The sequence below is a fragment of the Harmonia axyridis genome, chromosome 1 (genome assembly GCF_914767665.1).
Source record: "Harmonia axyridis chromosome 1, icHarAxyr1.1, whole genome shotgun sequence".
In the NCBI taxonomy this organism is placed as follows: domain Eukaryota; kingdom Metazoa; phylum Arthropoda; class Insecta; order Coleoptera; family Coccinellidae; genus Harmonia; species Harmonia axyridis.
This window is the reverse complement of record NC_059501.1, coordinates 36,716,689-36,733,554: the sequence shown is the minus strand read 5'-3', so window position 1 is coordinate 36,733,554 and position 16,866 is coordinate 36,716,689. Positions and strand designations below refer to the sequence as shown.

At 34.6% G+C, this 16,866-nt stretch overlaps 1 protein-coding gene across 4 annotated transcripts in view; it reads left to right on the top strand.

Annotated features, from left to right (window-relative positions):
* The window catches only part of LOC123682927 (sodium channel protein 60E-like), a 194,106-nt gene that overhangs the window by 8,999 nt on the left and 168,241 nt on the right, over window positions 1-16,866 (top strand). For all 4 annotated transcript variants that reach the window (XM_045621781.1, XM_045621762.1, XM_045621771.1 and 1 more), the window contains exon 2: window positions 12,066-12,288. In XM_045621781.1, coding sequence (XP_045477737.1) covers window positions 12,066-12,288 — 223 coding nt within the window. The remainder of the gene's footprint in view (window positions 1-12,065; window positions 12,289-16,866) is intronic.

Genomic DNA, 16,866 nt, shown 5'->3' with positions numbered 1-16,866 from the left:
CTCGTGGAAGAATATCAATGCCTTCTGCACTTGTATTATAAATAACTATTCTCTAATTCTGTGGTTATTCCGTTCATTCTTCCACATCTTGTAGAACAAAATCGTGCGAGAATATATCAGAAACGCACAGTTTTCATGGTTATATTTTATTATTCTATGTTGGCACTCCGAACTTTCCGCTACGGCTTTATCTGTCAATTCATCAAATTGCCTTAAAGAAATCAGTTCTGCCAACCAACAGTTTTCAATGCAAAAATCACTAAATTATATTTATGGAAATATTTCATTAATTTCAATGAAAATGCAATGAATTAGAGAAAATAATGTATAATACTTGTACAGACGGCTCATTCTACCACTCGTTCATTCCAAAACTCGCCACTTCGTGGCTCGTTTTTGAATTTTGAAGAATATCAATGCCTTCTGCACTTATATTATAAATAACTATTCTTATCTTATAGTGGGTGCTCGTGAATTGGAGTTACAAAGGAAAATGAGAAATACCTTGAATAATTTCAAAAATAAAATGGCTCATAAACCTGAGCCCGCAAACGCTTTGTTTTCGAAATACAGGGTGTTTCTTGTAGTTCTACTCTTTTGTGATGCTTAACCTGCAGTTTAGCGAATCTTTATTAATCTTCGCTACATAGTTGGTAAATAAGTACCAAAACTTATAATTAATTTATTCATCACATCTACCTAACTGCATCTTTATGATAATTTGGATTTTCCTGAGAATTACTATAAAGAGCTGTTCGAATTTTTTTCTCGAAATCGAATACAGATACGACAAAATTACAACAAACAAAAAGTGTAGTACTGAACCAGAGTTTCTATTTAAATATTTCTAAACTACCACTGGTTCACAAAAAAAATAATTCTGGAGGAAAGAAGCGGGCACCCGTCCAGAAATAATTCACCCTGTAGATTTACATTCAAAATTGGGATACCACATGATGAAAACTTCAAATTGGAATATCTATGCCAATTCAAGGGAAGATGCTATGAGAGAAAAACTTGAACTTCAACATCTGTATCTCAAAAACAAAGCGTTAGCGAACTCATGATATAGGATATTTTCTTGATATGATCCGAGAAATCTGTCATTTTCATTTGTACCTCCAATTTAGGAACACCCTGTAGATATGATCAATTCAAAACTGATGTCTTCACAAATAAATTGCAATTTGAATGAAACACAATAAATTGTACAACACAGCCCAGACAATTTTTCGGTGCGAATTACTCAGTTCAGTTCTTTGATACTACATATTGAAATTTTGTGACGAGAACAACGGGTAAGTGTATACCGATGATGAATGCAAAAATCACAGCTGACAAATAAGGGGCGATATCGAGAAAGCGGATAGATAAAGGAAAATAATAAACCTCGGACAAAGACGAGCTCATAGTGCAATAAAAGTACTCATCTTGAAAGCGATAATAAACTCATGAACCGTAAAGGGGTCCGATTTTTTACCGACGTGTCGATTCAAAGGAAAGTAAAATGATTATTATTGGTTCATTTCATGGAGAAATTTTAGTTCTTCGTCTTTGCGAGATTTCTGATATTTTATATTTCGAAAATCTTGGGCGAAGGTAGTAATTACCCCCAGTACACCCCTATTTCTACACTCTTGGAATTGTGACGAAACGATAGGGCGAATGTTCAGGAAACAATAGCTCTAAATTGGTGCGTTTTATCTTCAGTGTGCCTAACGAAATTTCTACAGTTCTACTGGATGTCATAAAGCCTATAATCTTAGGACTTACAATGATTCTCCTCATAATCACGGAAATACTGCCATAATTCAAAACAACAACTCCGTTCATGGTAAATTGAATTCCAAACCGAATTTCTCGGCAGTTTGTCCAATTTAATCAGCCTTTCGTGTCGTATTTATAACTGACCTTCAACTGCGATCCATCGGTTGCGTAAACCTTGTGAAAATGGGTCAATTCAATACATCATACTAGCCGTGATTAGACGGCGTGATATGATTTATAGTCACCCGCTATTTGATCTGGCAAGAACGGAATCTAAAAGCTAATCGTCGGTCAATTTTCAACCCCCAGCTCTCTCCAAGGGCTCACTTAGATCAACAAAGCTGATGGACGACAAAAAATATCGGGTGTTCAACAAAAAACTTCTCGTGGTAGTCTTTTTAACGGGGATATTTTAACGTATGGTTAATAGTCCGGTCAATTCAGACCAAAAAATGAGAGTGAAGGTACATAAATTTCCAACAAGCTGAAAATGAGTTAAATTGTTCAAAACATAATTATAAACAATTACTGAAAGTTCACCATCATTCTCGTGTAAGAAAAACTGTTATTCGAGGTCAAAAGTAAAAGAAATGTCTTTCGCGTTTTTTAGCAGAACGATAAATTTCATCTTGAAAGTACCTGGAACATAATTGTAGATCATAAAATTATCTATAAAAAATGTACCAATAGTTTTTTTCCTATGAGCCAGCGTTTCTGAGATATACCGTGTAACGTAGTTTCCTACTTTTATTACATAATTGCACTTGGCAGCTTTTCGCCAGAGAACATTTGGGTCGTAGGTTATATAATTCACAGAATTCTCTTTCCACTATAACAATTATTAAAATGAATTGGGCGCCACTTGATTTAATTTAATTAATATAAAATTATATGAATCCACTGATTGAAAATCAAGAAACAAACAGTGTTACTTTCAGGTGACAGTGAATAAAGAAATATGATTACCTAATGACAATTTAATATATGCAGGTGAAATGCCATTATAATATTCAGAAAAATAAGGGGTTAGTATAGTTATTTATAATACAAGTGCAGAAGGCATTGATATTCTTCCACGAGTTCAAAATTCAAAAACGAGCCACGAAGTGGCGAGTTTTGGAATGAACGAGTGGTAGAATGAGCCTTCTGTACGAGTATTATACATTATTTTCTCTAATTCATTGCATTTTCATTGAAATTAATGAAATATTTCCATAAATATAATTTAGTGATTTTTGTATTGAAAAATGTTGGTTGGCAGAACTGATTTCTGTAAGGCAAATTGATGAATTGACAGATAAAGCCGTGGCGGAAAGTTCAGAGAACCAACATAGAATAATGAAATATAACCATGAAAACAGTGCGTTTCTGATATATTCTCGCACGATTTTGTTCTACAAGATGTGGAAGAATGAACGGAATAACCACAGAATTAGAGAAATCCTACTTATAACACTATTCTAATGATGATGGAAAGAAAGTCTTTGTTTCAAAAGGTAGTACGATATTGAAGTTATTACACCAAACTCTTCTTTGATAATCGTAATATGAATATTAATACAGTGTAGATTGATACTGGCCTTGATGTTAGAAGGTCCTTACAGAACAACTGTACTTTAAAACAAAATGGCTTCAGCTTGCAGTGATGATGATGATTGACGTAACTCAGGTAAGTATACTCGAAAATACTATTTTCAGAACGGTAACCAAATTCCAGTTGATAAGGTTGAATCTCTGGCAGTAACAGCAATAATTTCCTTCTAGGTGTCCGATAAGAAAGACAATTATGTACAAAGCCTCCGGTAGAAACCCTTAAATTTCGTTTTCACGAATGAAACAATTGAAATTAAATCTCGACAACACTCACCTTTTGATAAAAAGGGTTTTTCAGATTCAATAGAATTTTGGTAGGTATTTCGATACGAAATATTCTCTATATTCAGAAGTTTAGGTTTATTAATTTCTAATCCCTTTTCAGGTCGACAACCAGATCGATAATGAAAAATCTGTAATGATTCTTATCTACTACGCCGATACAATATAAGAATAAGGAGACATACAGACAAAGATCGCCACCTGTGTTCTGTTCGAATTGTTATTAACTTGTGTTTTTAAATAAAACTGTCTGATTTCAATTTGATTTTAATTGATGCCGTAAGATGGACATGATGTGAAAAGAGGAAAACTGTTTGCTTAATAGAAAAATATCTTGAAATGGTTCAAATAAAAAAAGAGGAATTTTATACCGTTACAACCGATTCAAAAATAAAAGTTATTATCGTCATAATATGCATGAGTACGCCACGTATATTATCTCGGTTCATTTCAATGTTGAAAGAAAAGTTTTTTGCTGGAAATGTATTGGTAATACAAGCTATAATAATGATGCTGATGTGTTGATTATTGAAACAGCAATAGAGCAATTCAATTTGACAAATACAACTATTTGTTGTTGGTGACGATCTGTTATAAGGAGGACTATACTTGGATCATAGTCTGATTTAAATTACAAAATGTGAAGCTAGGTGTGGGCATTCCTTATTATTATTGTTTATTTTTATTTTTTTTGTATAATCATTGCATATCTCGCACTTGGCTTCGATTTCTTTTGTTTTTTTATTTTTCACATGGAATGTATTTAGTTTAATAAGGTTTCATTTCTTGTAATTTTTTTTTTTTGCCCATTCTGTAATTGGCTTAGGCTGTTGAATGGTATAATAAATAAATAAATAAATTCCAGTAACGTAACATGAATTGAAGCGTGCAAAATCGTTGCCCTATGTACTTTCAAACTAATTTTTTTTTCGAGAAAAATTGGAAAAATCGAAAAAAACGGAATGCGATATTTTTCTACCAGTATCGTTGAGGTACAAACGAAAATTTTTGTGTTACAGATAGTTACTAACGAGGTACTAACGAATGCAAAAAAATTCTTCATTTTCGAAAAAGTGGGTGCTAACTTCACGGACTTCATTGTTTCGTCTCTTTTTTCATAATATCATTTTCACTCTTCAAGAAATAAAGCTGATATTAGGGCGAATATTCCTAAAGAGACGACGTCAATTCAATTATAGCGAAAATCAGTTGCGAAAATACCTCATAAATCTTAAACACCATTCAATGGGTTGAGCTGTAAAGTTATCGAGAATACCGCCTGAAATTTGATGTTTGGCCATTGAAGTGGTTATAATAGAATTCGCGATTAATGGATCATTCCTAACTCGAATTTCTTGGAGCAACAGCTTGTCGCATAATAAGCTTAATGAGATGTTGTAAAAGTTGAAAGCGGAACCATTGTAAAGAGATTGGTCCTGATACAATGGAAAAACTAAGTTGGGAATATAAGCTTATTTTTATCGAATTAACGTAATTGATTGGTATATCGTTTGATGACGGATTCATGTTTTTAATGGATCTATCCTCAATATTTCTTCGACAAAATTCGCCAACAACCTTTCATATTACTGGTCATAGTAATCCACACTTTCATTCATGAGCAAATTGTTTACTCTATACAAGGTGTACCAAATTAAGTCGGCACCATTGCCAACTCCGTTATTATTGATGCTACGATGTCGGTTAATGGACAAACTGGTAGCATTTTTACTGGTCTTCTCGATGTCGAAAACAAACAAAAAATTGCCAGTCGCGTTGTCATAATATTTCATAAAATTATATTTTTTTTCAAAGAAACACCCTAAATTTTTTCATGCATTTCGATTCGATATAACATTCTCAACAACAAGGATCATATCACCTTTCTTCCTAAAGTGGAAAATGAGGGACTTATTCCGAAATATTTATTTCTTTCAGCGAATAACACCTCATGATTGTACAAACACCAATTTTTTGTACTTATACGAATGACAATATTTCGTTACTAATAGCAAAAAGAAAAAAATTGCGCTGGAATGTGAACTAGTGATCATTATGTCGCACCCCTCAATTGGCACCACTAAGCTATTTGGTATTAATATACAAAACGATAATTTCCATCTTAAAGCCATTTCGCTAGCCGCATTCATTTTGTGAATCAATGGTGTCAATAGAAGGGCCCAAATATGTGTTCAACAAGAAGGCGGTGTTTTTGAACATTCACTCGATATTCTAGAGCGCTTTATCAAATCCGTTTTTTATAAATGTTTCCTATTAATACAACTGTCTTATTTTCACCTTTAAGAAAAAAGGTCAAATGAGCTTTGTTGTTGAGAATGTTATAACGAATCGAAATGCATGAAAAAATATATGGTGTTCCATTGAAAAAAATATCATTTTATGAAATGTTATGACAACGAGGAATGTCAATTTTTTTTTTTGTTTTCGGCGTCGAGAATGCCACTAAAGATGCTACCAGTTTGCCCATTCAACCGACACCGTAGCATCAATAATAACGGAGTTGGCAATGGTCCCGACTTAATTCGGAACACCCTGTATGTGTTACACAGTGAACTCTCGTTAACTCGAACTTCGTTAACTCGAAATCCTCGATAACTCAAATTATTTTCAATCCTCTTGGAAAAACCTGTATAAGCCGAAAAAATTTCCATTCATAACTGAAAATGATTTTACGGATATATTTCACCATTTTCACCTCTATAAGTCGAAGGCACACAAAAATTCTATAACTCGAAGTCAGTAGTTAATTCCAAACCCCGCCGCACAAATCGAATCGTGTCGGTGAATCGACCGTATTTAATGATGCAATAATTGCATCGTGAGGTTTTATAGAGTTAAATTTTGTTGTTTAGTTTTGTAAAGGCTGTCGGACATACATTTTTTGTTTAATGTTTTTTATCCCGATTCTCCTTAGCCTCTGAGAGACCTCTCAGAAGATAGGAATTTTTACGACAAACTTATTTAGAGTTTTCACTCTCAATTGCTAAAACAAACTCAAAAAATTTGAATAAAATGCTCCTGCGCATATAATTGAAATAATTTATCAGGTTGAAAAAAAAGTTGCCCAAAAAGAACGAAAAATAACACTTTGAAAATTAACTCTTTTGGCGTTTAATAATCTGAATCTTTACCGTCAGAGAAACTCATAAAATATTCAGAATTTGTCAACACAGAAAGTCGTCGGTCTATTTCATCATGGAATGTTCTATTGTCAATTCATTTTTCAGTAAATTCATCATATATGTATATAATCTACGCCTTCTATAGGAAACATATATCACTATTCTTCACCTCTATAACTTGAATTTTCATTTGGTTTACATCTATATTTCATTACCTTTGTGAGTCGAATGATCTGTATAACTTGAACTACGCCTATGTCGAACTATACTTAACTCGACGAAAAATCTTGGTCCCGTGGCTCAGAGGAAAGAAAATAAAAAATTTGTTTTCTTTTCTCTGAGGTCCCGTGATATTACGAGTTGGCGAGTGTCCACTCTATAAGCTTATTTTTATCGAATTAACGTAATTGATTAGTATCGTTTGATGACGGATTCAAGTTTTTAATGGATCTATCCTCAAACTTTCTTCGACAAAATTCGCCAACAACCATTTCATATTACTGGTCATCGCAGTGGCGGATTAAGACAACTGGGGACCCGAAGCGCAAGGTAAATCTGGGGCCCCTTCACATACTTCAAAATATGTTCGAACGCAATAATAAAGTGCTTTCAATGAATGTATAATCAACAAAAAATAAATAAAAAATTTAATAATATAAAAAATTGAAAAAAAATAACTGAAAATCTCACATCGCAAGAACGAATTCAATATGAAATATGCTTCCTTATCCGGGTCTGAAGTTCTACTTATTTGCCTGACATATTGGAAGCATTGTCATATACATAGTTGGATGTCAATTGAGTAGTCAATCAATATTTGTAGAACAGTATTTTTTAGATATTCATCATCATACTGATCTATAGCGAAAAATACCAAAAATCTCTCCTTTATTTCACCTCCTCTGCTTACATAACTCAAAATGAACGTAAGCTAATCGACATGGCTTGTCTGGATTGGAATCAACAATAATTGAATAATATAAAGCCTCTCGAACTTCTGCTATGATTTCCTTTCTCACATTTTTTGCCATCAAATCAATAAATTCATCATAAATTTGATGTAATAGATGATTCACCTTGCCTCGACCTACCTGAGAAAATCTGTTGAAATGATCTCTCAAACAACTATCGAATTGAGATAAATACTCAATGCAGGTGAAAACATTTCCTTTTCTTTTGGATTCTTCACCCCGTTAAGCTAGCAGAACCACTTTCGATTCTTCATTTTTTTAGGCCATAATTTTAGGCTTATTTATTACCCACATAGTAGGTGGCAGTAAATTCAGTATCTTGCGACTTATAATGCAAGGAAAAATAGAGGGCCAAAGGAGCGTGGAAGAAGACGCATTTCATGGCTGAAAAATCTGAGATAATGGTTTGGATACAGTTCAAAACAACTCTTTAGAGTAGTTGCCTCAAAGGTCAGGATGATTGCCGACCTCCGCCGCGGAGACAGCACTTGAAGAAGAAGAAGAACATTACCCTATTCAAAAATTTGTTGCCCTTAAATTGTCGGAGAAATCGCGGCTTCTACTAGCTTAACGTTAAGCTAGCAGAACCATCAAGCTAATCGATTTCTTATTTCTCAATCTGATTTCACCGTAATTTTAGGCTTTTTTTAGGCCTACGTTTGAACCCATTACCAAAATTCTGAATTTACGTTCTTCAAAAAAAACCCTGGGTTCTGCTAGCTCTACGGTTAAGCTTCAAGTTTCAAGGAGTTCAAGAGTTATCTTGGTCAGCGACGGACTAACAGAATTGAAAATAACTGATGCGTTATCGAACCTTATTTTTTATAACCATTTCTGGCTCAAAATTAAAAAATTACAGACATTGTGACGACATGATAAAGCGATCTCTCGGGTAAACGAACGCTCAAAAATTAAAAATGATTATTCCTAAAATTATAATCCGTATTTGAGAACATTGAAATACATGAACAGTGATAAAATGTGCCATGTAAAATGGCCTCTAGGTTGGATCGATTGGATGTTACAAATATGCTATGTTGGACTCGTTAAAACGTTTTCAGGTCTACTACTAAACCTCAACATCGGTTTACTCAGTTGTAGAATTGTAATAACGCTATATTGTCTGTAATTGAGTTGTGTTCTCTGCTACCGATTTGGCCGTTATGGACAAATTACAAGGGTCTATTTCAAAGGGAAGACCGGTGCGAAAATTAGCTGAGGGAACTGCATTGTACGACTTATGAATTAGAGAAGGGATCATTATACAAATGCGCTGTTGTCAAAAATGTATAGTATCGGTAGAAAACAGGAAATGTCATCAAAATGATCGGGAAAATGATTTTCTAATTTCTACAAATAGTCGACCATTTTTCATATCCTTTGACGTCTCTGCAACTTACTACAAAGTAGACAGAGCGACATTTTTTGTTTCACCGTAAATTCTCCACAATTATTGAAATAGGTTCCATTGACTTCTAATATACAAGCTCTGATATTTTTATAGGGATATTTAATTGTATGCATGTGTAGAGCTGTCTTGTTGAAGTAAAAGTAGCAAGAAAGAAATTCATGACGATCCATGAAAATAGAATGATAACGGAACAAAATACAGCATAATAGGTAATTCGATAAAAATCATCGCAAGTCAGGGAAAGTTTTGCAATGGAAAAAATATTCTTTTATTGATTCAAAAAAATAACAAAATTATATGAAATAGATTCAGAGACTATTGAAAAAATAACCCTTGAATGTGAATTCAAGATGTGGATGAAGGAATTATCGGGAATTCCCGATTCAAAACTCAGTGCGATATCGGTACTTTCTGAATATGCAATTATTTCCTAACATATCTATATTACGCAAAATGTTTTTTTTCGGCAACCGTCCGGGAAGTGCTAACTTCCCGGACGCTTCTTCTCTGAGAAAGTAGCATTTCCCGGCCTAGTCCGGAAAGTACGTACTTCCCGGACTAGGCCGGAAAAGAATCATAGAATCCATAGCAACCGAGATAACGGCTGACAGTTCATATGAAATTAGTTGTCAAAAATTTGCATGTTTTTTGATCGCAATCGCAATAAAATATGGAAAGCAGCAGCGATAGTGTTATTTTACATGGTTGCCGAAAAAATATTGTACGCAACACGTCCGAAAATGGTTTTTTTGGACTCACAGACTTCCAGGACTCGCTTACGCTCGTCCTGGAATTTTGTCTATTCGTCCAAAAAAACCATATTTTCCGGACTCGTTACGTAAATTACTATTACGTTACCAGTTAACTTATTTTAATCTCAAGATGTTGTTGAGAAGTAAAATGGGAAATGAGAAATGGAATGGGCTTGCTCTGTTGAATATTTATTATGATTTTGAATTCGATGTTGAGAATGTATTTTTTTCATTATTTTGAGGAACTGTTTCATTAGTCGGAATGGTACGATTTCAGTTCAGTTCACTTCATAGCTTCCGTTTTCCAGGATGTTTTCCGGTTTAAAATTTCAGTATGGCTCTCTTCTTACACGGTTGCTGTTCTTGAAAAAGAAATTGTTATTCAGTTTAGTCGAAGAGACCAAAGTCTATGTCATCATCTGACCCGGATTCTTAAGGTTCTTACAACTTCTTCTCTTTATTTTCTTCATCAGCTGAGGCTGCAGCACCACCAGATGTTGCTGGAGTATTGTACATATTACACAGGGGAACAGCTATTTTGGTGTCGAGGTTTTTCGAGCTGATTCCATATCAATTTGATGTCATGATTTCAAATAACGTATTCATTCTACCTAGGAGCTAACAATTTTAAGATATACAATTTTAGAGAAATATAAGTTACATTGAATTCCTAAGTGTCGTAAACGAAAGTAGATACGAAATTTTCATTTTAATTATACAAAATACAATATCATGTCGTAACAAATAGAAAAAAAATGAAGAAATCAAATAGTAACTCAACACTTCGAAAGCTTCTTTTTCACGACATTCTCGAATGTTTTTTCAAACAGTCCCTTTTAAAACTCCAGCAGTAATCTGCCAACATGCGCATTACCCATCTTCCTTGGTAGCGGTCCTCCATAACTTTAATGTCTTGGTGAAATCTTTCACCTTATTCCTCACTCATATCCCCTAAATTTTCTGGAAAACGGTCTAAATGGCTGTGTAAATAGTGTATTTTAATACTCATATTGCATCCTAAGGATTTGAACCTATTAAGCATCTTGTTAACTATTTCAACATAGTTTTGAGCTTTTTGTTTGCCTTGAAAATTTTCTACAACTGCAACAAATGATTTCCAATCTTCTCGTTCAACTTGATTCAATAAATTCATGAAGGCAGGATCCTTTATTAATTGTCTTATTTGTGGGCAATCAAATATCCCTTCTTTGACTTTTTTCTGTGCTCATCTGATACATTTTTTCTCCTATATATGCAAATCATAACTCATTCTTATCAAGAGCTTTTACAATTTACTTCATTGAGACCAACATTATATGTAAAGGAGGGAGTATTATTTTTTTCTTTCAACCAAAGCGACGTTAATGATATTCTCTTCCCCAATGTCCATGTTTTCTCTCTGAGGCCAATCTTTTTGAACCCAGTGCTGTGTTTTGTCCCTACTATCCCTGAGGCACAAGAAACACTTATATTTCATGTAACCACTTTGCTGCCCAAGAAGAAAGTTTACTATTTTTGATACTTCAATCTTCTGCAAGACCAAAGCTATGGTGGTATATTCTTCATTCAGTTTCTTCGAGGTAACTAGTGGTATTGAACCATATTCATTCTCATTTTGTAGAATGAACATTTTGAACTTCACTTTGAACTGTCAATAAAAAGGCGCCAATCATCTGAAATATATTCAGAAAGTCCCATTACTTTCATGAGTCCCCTAATTTCGTGACAAAATACAAGATTGTCTTCTTGAGAAAAGAATAGTAGCAGATCTCATTCTCTTGTACGGTAGAAAGTAATTTTGGTTCCTCTGTCCAATAATTTGACTGACAATAAAAGCATGGGGTACGTACATTAATAATTATATGTATGATAATAATTTTGGAACTCTCATAAAAGAATATACTGAATTAAACCCACATTGGTAATTAAGTTGATGTATCTAAAAAAGTAGAGCTGATAGAGAAAAACGGATTGCATGTACTGATTAAGCGTCCCAAATATAGTAATGCACTTCAAACCGATTGTTCAACAATAAAGGGCTCTCCAATAATTCGGAACAATTTCCCAGTGATTTTCCGATGCAATCGACATCGAGTACAGGGTCCGTTTTCTGTATGATTGTAATTAATTATGTGTGAACTTTCAGCTGGACTAATGACCCTAGCAACTGGTTGCTACGACCGGGAACGGATGATCCACTGCTGTGCGGAAACGTGACCGGAAGCAGGCACTGTCCGACTACCCATACCTGCCTTTGCGTCGGTGAAAATCCGAACCATGGTTACACCAGTTTCGATAACTTCCTGTGGTCTATGCTGACCACCTTTCAGCTCATAACGCTCGACTACTGGGAGAACGTTTACAATATGGTGAGTTGTGATTTGCAATGTCGAGAATTGTTGTCACTAATTGATCACCCGAAACAATTGCAACCACGAATTTTTCATATTTCTATTCAATAAGCCGTCTACTTATTATCAACTTATTTAACTCGTATCCTTCTCATCATCTTGTCTTATTATATAGATGAAGGGCGATCAATTCCAGGAAAAATTTAAAAATATATTTACTACTCGATAGATCTAGCTAGATCTATGATATGCAAACTTCATTTTCTTCTCCTTTCTGCCAAGGAATAGGCCATGGGAAGAATAACTACACACTCCCCTACCTGTACCAAAGATGTCCCAAAGGAGGAGAAAGAATTCAATAGATCAGAAAACATCTCTTTTCTAGTTAATATCATCAGCGAAGAGAGGAATGGTGCCCTTAAAAAATTGCAATTCACCTGAATCATAACGCTCTAAGCCTATTAACATTTCGTCTATTGCTTATTCTTAAAGAAATTTTTCTCATTTAAATTAATTGAGTTATCTATTGAACATTCTCAGAGAAGCAAAGTTGTTACCTTTGTTGGTCATTGTAAGGTCATGCTTAAAATATAATATGCCCCTTCCTTCATAACTGCTTTGACTTCAATCATTTTCGAGAAAGTGCTTATTTTGTAGAAGAAAAACCAAGCATTCTTAGATTTACACTGTATAGAATGAGAATCTTATTCTTTTTGATCAAACTTCTACGAGATTCTCTAAACTGAGAGACAAAATAACAGTAAAAACTTTTTTCCACGAATTTTTGAGGTACGAATTGTGGAAATCTATCACAGGAACACTTATGGAATAAACAGTATAGTTCTTAGTGATTTCTGTCATACAGGGTGATTCCGGAGGACACCGTCAGATTTTAGGAGAAGTTTACACTAGTCAAGGCAGTTTCGAAACAATGTTTGGTTTATGGTTGGGAGCCTTTATTGGGAGTCTACAGAGTGATTCGTCCTATTCTATCGATTTTTCTTTTATTCATAACTGTAGGGTTTTTATATGGTTGTCTAGGGGTTTATATAAAAGGCCGCCGGAACTTAACTATTGTTTATTTACACAATGTACAATTCACGTCAATTGAATGTACAGCCACTGAACTTTCGTCTATGGAACTATCGAAGTTATTTTATTCCGTCTAATTGTTAATAGTCTAATTATCGAATAATCTAACTCGCTGCGTCTACTATATTTTACGTCGAATCATATGCGTCTATCACGTCGAATTCTTTAACCTTTCCCGTCTCGTCTCTAACGTCGAATCCTAACTATGTCCGTCTACTCTCTTACGTCGAATTCCACCCTCGTTCGTCTGTATCGTACTTCAGTCCTTAAGTTTCAAGTACCTCTTCCCCTTACGTCTACCTATCGATAAATCTGCATGGTGCAACCTTTTAGGGTCGATCGTGTAGTTCTCGTTTCGTAAAGTCAGTAGCGTATCATTCAGTCGGGTGTTAAGAATTTGGATCCCACATAACTTTGGTATGGCTTGATCAATATGTATTGAATAAATCTTCACTTTAGAACAATATAATTGTCTCCTTTCAATAATTCTAAAACTTTCTCAAAAATATAAGGTGTTCAGATTAAATTTGCAGGTTCAGAATATTCTCACTGTCTTGGAGCGAAATAACGATATTGTTCATCTTTAAACATTTTTTTTAGAGAAACTTGTGCCAAAAAAATAAAAACGCTCCAGTAATGTAAACTTGAGGTAGAATCTGAAGCAGGAGGCGAATTTTCGAAAACGGAATGTACCGGGTGTTTTTTCAACCTGCAAATTGAATCTGAACTTATCATAATTCCCACCCTGCATTTTTAAGAAAATTTAGAATTATTGAAAGTAGACAATCATATTGAGAGAGAGAGAGAGACAGAGAGAACTTTATTGATTACATATCAAATGGCTATCGATACACTGAAAATTTCATCAATATTGATCAAGCCATACCAAAGTTATGAATAAAAGAAAAATCGGTCGAATCGGTCAAATCTCCCTGTAGACTCTCAATAAAGGCCCTCAACCATAAACCAAACATTGTTTCGAAACTGCCTTGACTAGTGTAAACTTCTCCTTAAATCTGACGGTCTCCTCTGGAATCACCCTGTATACACCTTCCATATACCCATAACAGATCATTGTGACTTTGGCTTAGGACGGTTGAGTTCATGTTCAAGCGATTCCGATAGATATGCAGCCTACGACGCCGGTTCTCGTGCTTGCGTAGAGTCACTGAATACTTCCCTACTAAGTACCGATGACCTTCCAAATCAGGAGGATGAATTTAATAGAATAGGAAACTCATTCATTTCAAGTCAATACGAACAGCAAAAAGAAGAAAAATTGAGAAAAAATAATCCACAATAAAATTTTCCTATCAGTCTCCAAACCTATTATTTTTTGTAAAATTTTTTCTCTTCTGAAGTAATTGAGCAATCAATAGAACTTCCTCAGACAAGCATAGTGGCAATCTTTCTTTGTAAGGTGATGCTTAGGTTATATGTATGTGGGACTACTTCTTCATAAATTCTTTGTCTTGAATCATTTTCGAGACGTTTTTCCTTCTGAATAAACTTCTACGATATTCTTTAAACTTGAGTCCAAAACTAACTATTAAAACTTTCTTCCACCAATTATTGAGGTGTGGATTGCAGAGTTTCATCCCGGGAGCACTGATGAGATCATCAATTTGAAGTCTCAGTGTTCCCTGCCATATACACCCCCATTCCCATAGCGGAGCATGGTAAATTTGCAGATGAATCTGGTTTTGTCACAAGCGGTTTCCAACTTCCCAGAAATCCGCAGCCCACGACGTCATCTTTTGGACTAGTAAGGAGTCACTACAATATGTTAGGGCTAAATTTTAAAGGTGGGACTAAATGCGAATCATAATTGGCTCAAATATAAAGACCTGTTGTGTTCCAGAAAAATAAGGGGACAATCATTCAGCTCAAATGTATCTTGTTGTCGGAATTCAATTCGAGTATGGCCTCTGATAACATCTTTAATAGGCTGGAATGTCCTAATTTCTAGGTCACTTTCGCGAATAGATATAGTCCATTTCATGGTTTTGGATTCATACCCATATGATTTTTATCTCCCAAAAAAAAAAGTACCTATTGGACAGGGAAAATAATGAAATGAATGTTCATGCAAAAAATTCCAAGGAAATTATTGTTAGAAGTTCGAAAAAGTTGTTTTTTCAGTTTCTTCATGTCCGAAACTATCCGTCATATTATAATCCGATTTTGTGTGTTCATTGTTGAGATGTAAACTACAGAATATCTAACAAGGAACGGATTATTTGTTTCGAATTTTATCCATTATTGGCAGAGAGGATATCACGAATGCTAAGATACAAGAAGGGCGCAGTTTTTGTAGAGTATTCTCGGCAAAAATACACAGCATTCATTATAAAATTCAATACAAAAGATCGATTTCATCAAAAAAAAATAAATTGCAATGTTTAATATACTTCTTTCATGATTTAATGAAAGGAGAATAGTAATTTACGTAACAAGTCCGGAAAATAGGGTTTTTTTGGACGAATAGACAAAATTCCAGGACGAGCGTAAGCGAGTCCTGGAAGTCTGTGAGTCCAAAAAAACCATTTTCGGGCGTGTTGCGTACAATATTTTTTCGGCAACCATGTAAAATAACACTATCGCTGCTGCTTTCCATATTTTATTACGATTGCGATAAAAAAACATGCAAATTTTTGACAACTAATTTCATATGAACTGTCAGCCGTTATCTCGGTTGCTATGGATTCTATGATTCTTTTCCGGCCTAGTCCAGGAAGTACGTACTTTCCGGACTAGGCCGGGAAATGCTACTTTCTCAGAGAAAAAGCGTCCGGGAAGTGAGCACCTCCCGGACGGTTGCCGAAAAAATTATTTTTTTTTAGTTCAGCTTCGACAATTGAAATCATATATTTTAGCTTTATATGATTTGTCATATGATTAAACTCTCCCACATATCTTGAATCACTTCAAGATAACTTGAACTCTTTTTCATTCAAATATATTGAAAAATTCGTTTGCAGGAAAATTTGTCAGAAATACCATGTATTTCAAGCTCCATTCGTTTTGAGCTTCAATCTATCTGACCACCATTCATTTGTATGAAGCTATATATCCTTCGAACTAGAGATACCTATGTCTTCGAGATAGTTATTAATATTCAAATTCAAATTCAAATTTATTCTGATTCCAATTACATGGTGCCTATGTACAGGGTGGGCAAATAAGCGAGGTAAACGGCTATATCTCAGGATCCACTCATCGTAGAGACTTGCGGTAAAAAATTTTACCACTAAAGTAAACAAAAGAAAACACTGGAAATTGTTTTGAAGTTCATACCTCCACCGCTAGGGGGCGTAATAGCTATCATCGAGTAGAAAAATGCATTTTACTCGAAAAATTTTCATATTGAGTTGGAAAAAAAATATCATCACTGTAAACCTTGGGAAATGCTCTATCTGTTTGAATTGTCACTTTCGATTTTGCGACATCAAATAAGGGTGGAGGAAAGATAGAAATCTGACTGATTGAAATGTCTGTAACTTC